This window comes from Mandrillus leucophaeus, unplaced genomic scaffold (assembly GCF_000951045.1).
Source record: "Mandrillus leucophaeus isolate KB7577 unplaced genomic scaffold, Mleu.le_1.0 Scaffold414, whole genome shotgun sequence".
NCBI lineage: Eukaryota > Metazoa > Chordata > Mammalia > Primates > Cercopithecidae > Mandrillus > Mandrillus leucophaeus.
The window spans coordinates 752,063-765,222 of NW_012104410.1; the positions used below are offsets into that span (position 1 = coordinate 752,063).

General features: G+C 50.0%; 1 protein-coding gene across 2 annotated transcripts in view; it reads left to right on the forward strand.

The window, feature by feature from the left end:
• The window catches only part of HOXC4 (homeobox C4), a 38,307-nt gene extending 25,147 nt beyond the window's left edge, over window positions 1-13,160 (forward strand). The window contains exons 2-4 of one of the 2 annotated variants that reach the window (XM_011992591.1): window positions 11,090-11,206; window positions 11,842-12,286; window positions 12,780-13,160. In XM_011992591.1, coding sequence (XP_011847981.1) covers window positions 11,848-12,286; window positions 12,780-13,135 — 795 coding nt within the window. In that variant the 5' untranslated portion in view covers window positions 11,090-11,206; window positions 11,842-11,847 and the 3' untranslated portion in view covers window positions 13,136-13,160. Of the gene's footprint in view, window positions 1-11,089; window positions 11,207-11,808; window positions 12,287-12,779 lie in introns of those variants that run through there. The other variant, XM_011992592.1, reaches the window with a different exon arrangement.

Here is a 13,160-nt window from a genome sequence, read left to right on the forward strand (position 1 = left end):
TTTTTTTTTGAGACGGAGTTTCACTCTTGTTGCCCAGACTGTAGTGCAATGGCAGGATCTCAGCTCACTGCAACTTCTGCTTCCTGGGTTCAAGCAATTCTCCTGCCTCAGCCTCCTAAGTAGCTGGGATTACAGGCATGTACCACCACGTCTGGCTAATTTTGTATTTTTAATAGCGACAGGGTTTCTCCATGTTGGTCAGGCTGGTCTCAAACTCCTGACCTCAGGTGATTTGCCTGCCTTGGCCTCCCAAAGTGCTAGGATTACAGGCATGAGCCACTGCGGCTGGCCCCATTTTCCTCTTTTATGAGTTAGAATTAAAGGACACACTTATTCTTCCCCAGTGAATGGTGTGGCAGGTTGTTGGAGACCAACTCTCCCCTCAGTGTGGACTTCTCACACTGGGTACCAGTTCTCATAAAGAGTTAGGAAACAAAGATGGGGGAGATTGGTTCTATCCACACAGGCACTGGGAAAAGAGATTTTATGAGTGCCTCAACCCCTCCTAATATCTACGTAAACTTTCTCTTTTTGACTATCGCTCTTCTTCCATAACTGCTTTGGATTGAGTTTTTGAGAGGGGGAATGCCGAAACATCATTGTTCTAGGATTTAATTAGGTCTTTTTTGCTGAGAAGGCAAGTACCACCACCCTGAGCCTCTTCTTTAGTGGGACTAGGGCCCCTGAAGCCCTTTGAGGTAAAGAAAGAAAATCTGGAATCAGGATGCCAAACTAGGGTTTTGGGGTGAGGGATTCAATTTAAGGAGAAGACAAGGCTATTTGAGAGCCAAGAAAGTCACATCCTTTCCTACCCCTCCCCACTTTTATTGGCTCCTTGTGACCCATATTAGTGTGTCTGTTCTGATAATATCTCCACTAGCTGCTTCAGTGGGGCCCCAGGAACCCAAGGAATTGCCAGACAAGGTCTGGGCTGAGGAACTTGGGTGATACAGATCTCTTTATTTTTGAGCCCTACACAACCCTTGTAATCATCTCCCTCTCCCAATCCGAAGGTTCACTGAGAGGCAAAAGGGGAACAGAGATACCTCAGAGGAGGCGGTGTGGGTGTGCAATGTGGGACTTGGGAAAATTGAACTCGGTTATGCAGGACCTTCTTCAGCCTCTAAGGACCACATTTTAGCAGCTATGAGAAGAGGTTGAACACTTGGGCTGGGCCCTGAGCCAGTCCACTGCTCCAGGCATGCTAGGGAGCCAGTGCAGAGAGAAGGCTGCTTCTCTACACCTGCACACATGTACAAAAAAAATTCTACAGTGATCTGCAACCCCATGTAGGCTGGCTGAAATGTGTAGCCTGGTCACCTAGGATCCTTTGGGTTCTGCACCACAGGTCTGAGAGAGGCAATTCAGGCTTGGTTCTTCCCTAGGGTTCATTTCCCCTAGTTCCTGGCCCTGAACACCAGAATACTTGAACACACAGAAATACATATATGTGCCCAAGGATGGTATGGTAGAGGTCAGAAGCCTGGGCTGGATACAGTAACCAGTATGGAACCAACTTCCCTCTCCTTCCCTCCCACTCCATTCTTCCCGTCAGCCCAGCTTCGAAACCATTTGTCCTCCCTACCCCACCCCCACCCCTCAAGCCCTGAGCAGCTGTTGAGTTTCCTTCCTTCTGCCTTTCTGGAAAACCCAAACCCTAGAGCTGACTCCAGGGATGGTGGCAGCCAGGCTTTCTGTGATCAGTGTCGTGTTGTCCCAGACTGAGTTGTTGGGATTTGGACAGACATGGAGGGTCTAAGCAGGCCAGAATCTTATCTGATCTAATCCCCCTCTCCTACTGTTCCAAGCTCAAACTCCAAACTCCTCAGGGCTCCCTTGCTTAGACATTAGAAAGAAATCTTGTCTAGTAAATACTTCTTTTAAAAGTCAACTTTCTGGCTGGAAAATACAGGGTGTGTGTGTGTGTGTGTGTGTAGGGAGTAGTAAGGGTCAGGTCTTTCATTTTATGTTGTGTCTCTCCCCATCCCCTGGGTGGAGGATGGGGACATGGGCTGAGGTTTTATTGAGGGTGCTTTTCCTGTTGGGAGTAAAGACAGGGTCGTAAACACCTAGAGGAGGGTGTTTTGATCTGGTAACTTCTCAGGAAGTAGCATCTGAGGTTTTGCTTTGTAAATCACTCTCCCCCAAAGCTGGCTTGGTAGATTGGATTGCACTTCCCCAAGCCCACCTGAGGCCCCTCCTTGCCTCCCTTCCCCAGTAAACTAAAGGAGAACTATAACAGAGCATCTGGAGTCTTCAAAATCCTCTGCCTCCAATTTCTTTTTTAAAAGGCTAGTTGGTGATTTTTTTCCCCCTCAAAGTTTTCCCCTAAAAAATAATGCAACCTTTCATTTCCTTTCATGCCCATGCAGTCCCTGGTCCCCCAACCCCTCAATCACAAAGGAACTAACATTGAAGGTAAATAGCTTCAGAGCCTGGCTGTAGATATCAGGACTCTTCTGTTCTGGGGCTCATCTCTCCCTGTCACTCTTTCCCCAAGCCCCAAACCTCCTTGGACAAGGTAGAACTTTAGATGTATAAGAGAAAGAGTTCATGGGAGCTAGGAATAAGAGGAGATGGGAGGGGGGCATAGGGGAACCCCATCATGTACCGCATGAATGAAGGGAGCTCTGCAGTCTGTCACTGGGTTTTTTGTAATTAAGAGATGGGTGCAGGGGTGTGTGTGTGTGTGTGTGTGTGTGTGTGTGTGTGTGTGTAAGCCCCCAGCCGTCTCACATCTCTATCTACCAAACAAACAATATATTTTACCTAAATAGCTCCATTTCCTAAAGATAATGAGTCTTCCCCTTCTAAGGATCCCCCACCCCCTCCCTGGCAAGTCCCTCCTTTGAGCCTGGGGCTAAGGAGCTGAAGGAAAACGAAGTTAAGAGCCCTCTAACTCAGCCTTAGTTCAAGCCAGATCAGGTCAGGAAGCTTTCAGGCCCAGGCATCAGGGCTTATATTCATTGCCAGTAAAATGCCCCTATATGCTAGAAATATGTCATAGATTATATGAGTTCCTGGGCCCTTTTAGTACTTGTGAAGGCTCTAGTCCACCCTCATTTCTTTCTCAGAGAAGCCTGGGCTGGGATACCCCAAACCCACAAGCACTAGAGATTCTTCTTCATTCCTAGGACTCCATGCAAATAATCTTCACAGAGAGCTCAGCACTCCTATAGTTATATATGTGAAAATGTATTTGTAGATAGTTCGTTCTATGTCTATATCAGGATGTATGTTTTATACTCCTTTTTACTCCATGTTTAAATGCAGATTTATAGATCTTTAGATTTATAGAACCATAGTGAACATAATGGTCCTCGGTCGAATTCCTGTGTGCACTTTACCAATCTTTCTATAGTGGTTGGACGTATATGCTAGGATGTATTGGTACAACTCTCTTGAAACACCTAGTGAATAGTTGGGAATTTTTTTCTTGGTTGGAAAGAGCTACATGTGTGTTCAATGTGCATTTTGAAAATTTTATCTAGATTTATGCAAGGATCCTAACCCATAAAATAGCTACATATTGAAGCTACATATTTAGAGGTCTTTACAGTCTTTGCATTTTTGCTGAAAAACTTACATGTTTGGACGTATGTTTAGAGATGGTTTCATAATGCATGCATCTGTGTATAGGGGCATAGATCTCCCTTCTAGAAGGACTTAAACTTACTGCATCTCTCTGTCTCCCTCTCTATCTCTGCGTCTGTGATATACAAAGATATTAGGTGAGTGGGTGTAGGGAACAAATATATTTTGGATGTTTAGCTTATTAAAGCAAGTAATTCTGTCTCTATTTCCAAGACTATCTCCCAAGCTAGTCCCACTGAGTTATCTGCCCCCAAAAACCTACTCTAAGGGTCATAGCCTGCCTCCAGGCTGCCTCTGTGACCCAAGATCCAAGCTGAGGCTCCCTACCTCTCAAGATAGCCACTAAAAGGAAGGGGGAGAGAAGGAAGGGGAGAGTCCTCCAGCCCAGTTCCTCTTGGATCCCCAGGGCGAGAGGCTGACAGGGGCTTGTAGGTCTCCCTACACCCCCAACTGGGCCTTTGAAATGTGGGGGAAAAGGGGATCAAGTCCCCAACAATTTTTGTAGGGTGCCCAAATGATGCCAGGGTTATTGCACAACCCATAGGTTCCTCCTCCCCGGTTGTTCTTGGTGCCCAGGGCCCAATTAAGCGGCCGCCTTGCTCCCAGCAACCCCGCTCTTATCGGCTGGGATTGATGCCTCAGCGGCTCCTGTATATCATTTCCAAGATTTTTTCTGTCCAACTCCTCGGCTCCTTTGGCTTCCGCGGCTTTGACTAATGATTGCTACAGATGCCAACGTCTCCAGAATCCTAATAGCCAGGCAGGCGGACTCTTATTTACCCGGCAACATTGCTGTGGGGGAGGGGGCCTGGGGGGCAAGTATTGGGGTGTTGTAGGTCAGGGGACGGGGAGAAGGTTGTGGCCAACTCAAGTGTGACTGAACTTCTTCCCAGTCAGAAAGACATTCCCAATCCCCTTCTGACCTTGAGGAAAAAATATATATGTGTATATATATACTGTTAATAGTAACTAATTGCTGCCTCGTTAGAAAAGATCAAAGAATGAACACAACGTAGGAGAATAAGCAGAGCAATGTTTATTTGTTGTAAATAAATGAGAGATTAAGTGGAAAACCAGCAGTTTGGGGAGGAAAAAGAGAAATGGAAAGAAGTCAGCCACAGTGGGAGAAGGGGCTCCTTTTCTTCATTTCTTGTCTTCCCCTTTCTCCTCTCACCCTAAGTCTACTCTTCTCACCAATTTCTCCCCTCTTTCCCTTCCTTCGCCTCACCTTCAATCCGTCGGGTGGAGGGGCTGAACAGCGTGTTCCCGGGCGGAGGTGGGCGCAGCCACCCCAGGCTGCTGCAGGGTGCCCGCTGAGGCTGCCAGGGCGAGGGGGCCTCTGGGCTGTGGAGCGAAAGTCAGATCCACCGCCTATTGCGGGGTAGGGGCCGCAGCGGGGTGGGCCCTCTTGCGCTGACCGGCGTAAAGTTGTGGCCGAATTCGCGTCTCTTCTGGTGCTTCTCGCCCGCCAGCGCGGGGCCCAGGTGTTTGGGGCGAAGGGACTCGAGCTCCCCGCAAGCCTGGAGCCAGGCGTCGCGCTTCCTCCGGGCTCAATCCAGACCTTCCAACACACACCTCATTCGGGGGAGGAGAAAAGCACAGAATCGCGGAGAGCCCAGCTCTGAGGCCAGGCCTGAAGGGATAACCCACAAAGGGAACGTTTTCCTATCAGAGAATAATGGAGCACAAAATAATTCAGAAAGCGAGTGGGCAGGACCACAGCCTGAGAGTCCCGCGCCGCAGAGCCGGTTGCCGCCCGAGCACCGCGGCAGGACCATTTCGTTGGAATGTAGGGCGAGGCCGCAGCCAGCCCCGGACCCAGGCCGCGAGGTGCGCGCCGGCAGCCGAGGGGCCGCCTCTAAATTACAGCCCGCCGGGAAGACTCGGAAATACAAAAAGGGAGCAGAAAGATTTAAACAGTCGGAGGGAGAGGAGTCCCGAGGCGGCCAAAGCGGAAATCAATCACGTAATTAAAACAGGGAGGGGGCGAGGCCCGAAGCTGGGGGTCCCGGGTTCGGAGGAGGGGGCCAAGGTGCAGGCCGAGGCTGGCGAGCGGCTTAGGGACGTGGCTCGCCCGCCAGGAACAGAGCGCTCGAAGGGGCTTCGGGGAAGTTTATAACACATCGCTATTGACTCCCACTTGGCTGGGAAGAGCAGACTCTGGTGCCCTCTCCCAGGCCAGACCCTGAAACCGCCGATGGCCCTTTCTCCGACTTTCCCATTTTTGTGGGGTTGAGACGCGCAATTGCAGTTGAAGGCCGTTCCCCAGATCCCACTGGTGCCACAATTTTGCCAAGGCAAGTTTGCGAACCCAAATGGCATCAAGATGCTGCCTCTGGGTTTGAGGGGATGGAGGGAGGTGACACCCTAGTTTCAGGCACTTAGAAATCTCTCTCGGCCTTGATTCCTCCAACCCAGGATTCAAGGCATGCCGATCTATGGGCCGAGGCTTGGAAGGGGTGTGCGAGGCAGACGGGGTTATTAAAGGGGGAGCTTGGGGCTGAGCAAACTGGATCCTTTTGGGCGGGAAAGGAGAAAGAACAGTTCCTGGAAGGGGAAAAAAGGCACCCCGGGAGCTGTGTTTTGTGAGGGGAAGATGTTCTTATTATTGAGGTTAATCATGGTAATGATCTGATATCGCTGGGTCAGCCCAGGAGACCGCGCTCTCCAAAGTTCTTTCTCACAGAGGTTTCTCGAGGAGTCAAGGGTTCCCCAACTTGACTGTGGTTGGGGTAAATAAAATAAAGACCTCCAATCCCTTCCTCTGCCTTTTCCTCTCCCTCCCTTAAAAACTCCAGAAAAAGGGAAAGCTTATAAAATCTCCAACACCCCACTTTTTCCTCGACTCTCTTCAGTTTACTAAAATGCATGGTCTTTGGGAATTGAGCTTTTCTGGGTCACCCTTCTTGTGAAGCAACAGAGGTGACCCGACTGAGTCCCCATGAATTCTGACGCTGATCCTGGAGAGGACCCAGGATTCCCTTGCCTGCTGTAGAATTCTCTCTCTATCCTTAGCTTTTCCCAGTCTCTGCCTTCTTTGCTCTTGGGTGCCTAATCTCATGGGTCTCTGGCAGTTCAGAGGCCAAGAATAGATTAAGGCACTTTGAGATACCCTCATAAACTCTTAAAAGTGTTTCCAGCTTCCTGTCATCTCTTTAATACTGGGAGGACCAGGCCAGGGAGCCCTCCATAAACTAACCTAAGGCCAGCCTGGTTTCTAGATCTTTTCAAGCCAAATTTAGGTTCCTTGAAAAATAAAACTCCCCCTCCCCAGCAAGAAATTCAGGTTACAAACCTGCAGCAGAGCAAGGTTCCTGCATCCACACATCAGAAGTTTCAGCAACAATTTTCATAATATGAAGAATTAAAGCTTGCATGAAAGTTAGCAAGGGACACCCCAAACCAAGTTTTAAAAAGCAGTCTTGAAGAGGGGTGGGGGTCAATGAGGCTGGGATGAGGGAGGAAGGTGGTGGGGAACCCAATCTCTAACTAACAATTTCTCCAGCATAAAAATGAAACATCAAATTCGTTAGCCCAGGGCCTTCATTTTTCCCCTTCCACATTATAACTAGTTATTGAACTCGCTGGAAGATCTAAAGGCCATTTGCGAAGAGACAAATTTCAATGGAGTTTCCTCATCAATAACCCCATGGCAGTGACCTATTGGAACAAGTCAAACACCCGAGGTGAAATGCAGGTCACTCTGTCTAACCAATATTAAAATGCGGCCACTTTTTAAAAAGCCACTTTAAACGAGATTTAAGGAAAATTGAATTCCAAGGAAGGCAAGGCAAGGCGGGGGAAATCCATGAGAGGACCTCGCCTATGGTCTCCAAACAAACAAGAGAAATTCATCTTCAATATTTTAAAGGGGGGCAAATTAACATTCCATGATTGCTTTTTTTTTGAGACTATAAGCTATTCCAGGAGAAGAAAAAAGGTTGAGTATTTTCTGGTGACATATCCAGGTTATTAAAATCATTTTAGACCAATTCATTACTTTTACTGACAAGAGATTTAAGAAAAAATCAATTAAGCATTTGCATATTCTTTTGCATACATTAGCCCTGGCTGGGGCATTAGAAAGGGACAAACACGCACACACACACACACACACACACACACACACACACGAAAAAAATGGGATATGAGCCTTGATTTAGTTTGGGGTTTTCAAGTTGCCCAAAGGAAAAAAAATCAAAGTGAAATGAATTGCCTGATTGCATACCATCTAAAAGTCAATTTATGTGAGTGAAAGGAAACAGACATGTTGCAATTTTTAATCCCTAAAACAACAACAACAACAACAACGTTCACACACATAAACCCTGCATTTTAAAGAGTAGGGAAAGGAATGACCCTCATTTTCCTTCCCTTTGCCCTCCAAATCCTGAATTGGTTCACCCATTTATTTTTCTCCCTTGGAAAAATCAGAGAGGGGTGAGATTTTAATGCAGCAGAGAATCTGTGGAGCCGCTGAGCTCTCTCAGCCGGCAGCTTGTTACTGGGGAGGGGAGGAATATGGGTTATCCAACGGTCAGTATGGTAATCCAGGCACAATAAGGCCTCACACACAATGGACACATATTTTTCTTCAGCGATGTCAGAAGGGAAGCGCTTTGTACTGAAACGTGTTTCCGAAAGAGAAACCAAATCGAGATTTAGAAAGGGGATGGGGTGGAGGGGCAATTGCAGCGAGCATTTGGATGCTGGCAAAAGGTAGTCAGAAAAAATAAAAACAAATAAAACTGGGGCAAAGTAAGGTGGAGGACAGGGCAGAGGTGCGGTCCCTGGGCCAGCAAGGCGGGAGGCAGGAGGGTGAAACACAAAAGAAGACAGGACCAGATACAAGGATTCATCACAGATGAGAGCTGCTTTAGTACCCCCACCCCCTCCCAATTAAGCCATTGCTAAGTGCAAAAGCCCTTTGAACGGATTTTATTTCTGTGCTTGTAATAATATCCAGGTGAAAATGTTTGTGTGTATGTGTGTGGTATTTTACCCATGTGATAGGCGACTTCCTTGCTATTAAGCTATAGGAGCCCAAAGGGAGTTGCTGGTGTTGTTTTGTAAATGATATAGATGAGTGTGGGCACGTTTAGGGGAACCTTGGAGATTTCACTTTCTGGATGTGCATGTTGCATTAGCTGCACAAACCTGGAATGAGAACTCTACATATTTATAGCTGCATAAAGAGGCATTTAATATATTAATAAATATTAATAGTGTGCATGCATATATGTTAACCATAATAACCAAAGACAGACTTGACATTCAGTTGGGGGCATCTGAACCCTCTGTGTCTACTACTTACACTGGCCCAAAGTCAGTCTCCTTGACCCACCTGCAGAAGTTCAGAAACCTGGCCCGGATGAGATGTGACAGGCAACATATTGGGGAGGACTTCTTAACAAGTCCAGGAGGGTGAAGATTGAAGAAAAGAGGGTTAGGGCCAGGGCAGGGATGGTAGAAGGTGAGTGTGAGGGCTGAGAGGAGGAGAGTCAGGCTCACAGCTCACCTTTCCAGGTGTGGCAGCCCTATCCAGGTACAGGCCTAGAAGGGGGCAAGGAGTGGGGCCCGGTTTCCTCCCTCTTCATCAACCCTCTCCGCAGGGTACCAAAGTTTGCTGAGCTTTGGACTTCCCCATGGAGTCATCTGGGACTATAGTTCAGACTTAGGTACTAGGATTCAGCACTGGTTTCCCTTTGCCCTCTTCCAGCAATTTTTAATGAACCCACCCCCATCACCAATGATTAAAATAAGACAGCCCTCACACAACTCAAACCACTGTTAGCCAAGCAGTAGCCTTCCTCTGCCCCCTCACTCTCAGTCTCAAGTTCCTCTCCAACCTAACCAGCCTGTCCTCACATGCAGAGGGCTCCAGACAAGAGTGGGCAAGGGTTCTCAGCCAACTCTGAGAATTTGGGAATCTCCATAAGAGGTGGTCAGCCTCTGGAGAACTCCTGTTCCTTCACCTGGCCAGGTGACAGTGGGGATGGGCACTGTCCTCTTGGAGAGAGAGTATTCAGGGACCCCCAAGTGCCAGCTCTTTGGAAGCTAAGTGCTGGCCCTGCTGAGCCTGGGGTGGGGTTGGGGGCCTAAACATTAGAAGAGGGAAGGCAGCGAGGGCCCAGGCGGGAATCAGCACCCTTTGGGCACTGCCTGTGGTCCAGCTTCCCTCTCATTCCAGCCCTCTGGGGAAGCCCTAATTTGGAAGTGCAAACCCTCTCCAACATCCCAAAGGTGATGAAGAAAGGATGGGAATCTCTTGCTTCCAGTCTCCCTCTCACAAGGGCTTTATTTTTTTTCCCTTTCCCCTCCTCATTCCCTTAATTGCAGATGTTCTAATTAAACCCTCAAATAGTTGTTATGCCGTTTTAAAAGGTACTTATTCAAGTGTCAACCAGGCTGGGCTGGGAGGAGGCAGCGTAGGGCGGCGAATTAAAGGTAGATTGACTAATCACGGCGGCGATCATAATAATAAAATCAGAGGGGAAAAAATCACATTACGACTTTTCGTGGAAAGGAGGGAGCAGGCAGCCAGCGGCCGCCAGCCCCGCGCCGCCGCCGACACAAAGAGTGCGGGCGATTCCGCGAGACTGATTTATGACGTTTTACAGCCCTATAAAAGCTGTAGCGACGAGGCAAGCGCTCCTACCACCGCTGGCAGATTTAGTCTAATAAATAAAACATAAACAGTTAACTTTATGTGTCACTTTTATTGTTATCAAGTAAAATATAGCCGAGCCCCGGCAAGCTATGATTTTAAACTATAATTGTTATCAAGTACAACAAGGGGACCCGGCTCCCTCCCTGGGCTCTCCCCTCTGCTACCCCCCCAACTCTGAGTTATGGGCGATCAGTTAATTGGAATCGGTGGCCTGACAGGGCCACCCCTAGCTGGGTGGGGGGGGGGGTGGTGGTTAGGAAAGCAGCTTTTCCTGGCCCCCTCCCTTCTCTATGGCCCTGCCACCCTCCTCCATCAGAGTACTACTGTGAGTGGGTGGCAGAGAGAGGGGAGGGGGTGTGAATGGGCTGGAGACCCCCAAGGCTGGCCCTGCCTCCCCAACTTGGTGAGCTTAGCCTTCCGTTTTTGGAAAGCAGCCTGGAGCTGGCCCTTAGGAATTCGTGTTTACATGTAAACACACGTGTTACATGGATACAGCTCCTAGCGAGAAGCAAGCAGGCTCTACCCACACAGGCCTCCCTATTAGCTAGGTCTGCCCTCTGTGGGGACAGAGAAAGAACTCTCAGGGTCTTGGCTGGGCACCATCAGAGGGCACTGACTCCTGGCAGAAAGCTCTCCTCCGTGCCCCAGCTCCTTGGAGATAATTGTCAGAAAATAGCAGGCCGGGCTGAATGGGGAGTGGAAACAGGAGCCAGCAGTAGAAGAGATCCTCTGCTCTGGGGCTGGGGCAGGGAGGGTCAGTGGGTAGCAGGGGAAGGCGAGACTTCTGAACTCTGCTTTTGCCAACCACTTCCTGTCTCTCTTCAGCGGGGGCTCAACCCCCAGACCTCCAGAAATGACGTCAGAATCATTTGCATCCCGCTGCCTCTACCTGCCTGGTCCAGCTGGGACCCTGCCTCGCCGGCCCCATGGCCAGAGGGTTGGGTGAGTGTGTATGGGGAAGAGGGCTGGACTCTGGTATCCTTGGATGGGGGGCACTCCAGGCTCTCCAGCCTCCTCGGCTCAGGCTGGGCCCCTCCCCATCCAACCTCCACTCCAGTCCTCATTCAACTTCCTCTTCCTGCGAAAGAGGGGCGCTGCCCGGTGACCTACACAGACTGAGACACGATCGCCATGAATGGAGACCTCTGGAAAAGCTCAAGAGCCGAGGCCCACGGGGCCCAGCAGAGGCCTGAGGGGAGACCCTGGGCGGGGGCTGAATCACTGCCTCCCGACAGCCCCCAATGCCCGGGCTTTGGAGGGGAGCCGGGAGCTTCCCATCTCCTTTTGCAGGGGAGGGTTGTCAGTCTGACGGGATGTGCACTGGCGGCACCCCAACCCCTGCCAGCTAACCCCACATCACCACCACCCACCCCCCAGCACCACCACCACTACACACACAAAAAAATTGGATACATTTTGAATAAAGCGATTCGGTTCCTTATCCGGGGACTGGGTTGCTCCGTGTGATTGGCCGGCGGAGTCACATGGTGAAAGTAACTTTACAGGGTCGCTAGCTAGTAGGAGGGCTTTATGGAGCAGAAAAACGACAAAGCGAGAAAAATTATTTTCCACTCCAGAAATTAATGATCATGAGCTCGTATTTGATGGACTCTAACTACATCGATCCGAAATTTCCTCCATGCGAAGAATATTCGCAAAATAGCTACATCCCTGAACACAGTCCGGAATATTACGGCCGGACCAGGGAATCGGGATTCCAGCATCACCACCAGGAGCTGTACCCACCACCGCCTCCGCGCCCTAGCTACCCTGAGCGCCAGTATAGCTGCACCAGTCTCCAGGGGCCGGGCAATTCGCGAGGCCACGGGCCGGCCCAGGCGGGCCACCACCACCCCGAGAAATCACAGTCGCTCTGCGAGCCGGCGCCTCTCTCAGGCGCCTCCGCCTCCCCGTCCCCAGCCCCGCCAGCCTGCAGCCAGCCAGCCCCCGACCATCCCTCCAGCGCCGCCAGCAAGCAACCCATAGTCTACCCATGGATGAAAAAAATTCACGTTAGCACGGGTAGGCAACTTTGCTTTTTGCTCCCCCCCTCCCTCTCTTCTTCCCTAGCGCTCCCCACCCTCCTCGGCCCCCTCTGGCCCCCGTCCTCCTTTCTCTCCTTCCCCCTCTCTCTCCAGGAGCGACTCTGGGTTAGCACAATTGAACTGGATTTACGAGCGAGAATGGGTAATTACATCCCCCATAAATTTTATGGCTTAGCTACTCTGGGCAGTCCGAGCCATGTGCTACGATCTGTTATGTATGTGTGAAAACTATGCTGGCTTTCTAAGGGCGCATAAATAATTCAGTGTCGTTACAATGAGGATTCCCCTCTTATTACACTACAAAGTCTTCAGCTTCCTTCAACTTCTTTATAACCCATTTAAGCTTGATGACTTTATTTCCACCACTCCCTCCTCCTGTTCCTCAGAGCTGAGGATGAGGTGAGGGTGGGGGGCGGGGTGCCTGCTGCCTCTGAACCCCACTATTTGCTTTTCCCCTCCCCCTCCCCCAGTGAACCCCAATTATAACGGAGGGGAACCCAAGCGCTCAAGAACAGCCTACACCCGGCAGCAAGTCCTGGAATTAGAGAAAGAGTTTCATTACAACCGCTACCTGACCCGAAGGAGAAGGATCGAGATCGCCCACTCGCTGTGCCTCTCTGAGAGGCAGATCAAAATCTGGTTCCAAAACCGTCGCATGAAATGGAAGAAGGACCACCGACTCCCCAACACCAAAGTCAGGTCAGCACCCCCGGCCGGCGCTGCGCCCAGCACCCTTTCGGCAGCTACCCCGGGTACTTCTGAAGACCACTCCCAGAGCGCCACGCCGCCGGAGCAGCAACGGGCAGAGGACATTACCAGGTTATAAAACATAACTCACACCCCTGCCCCCA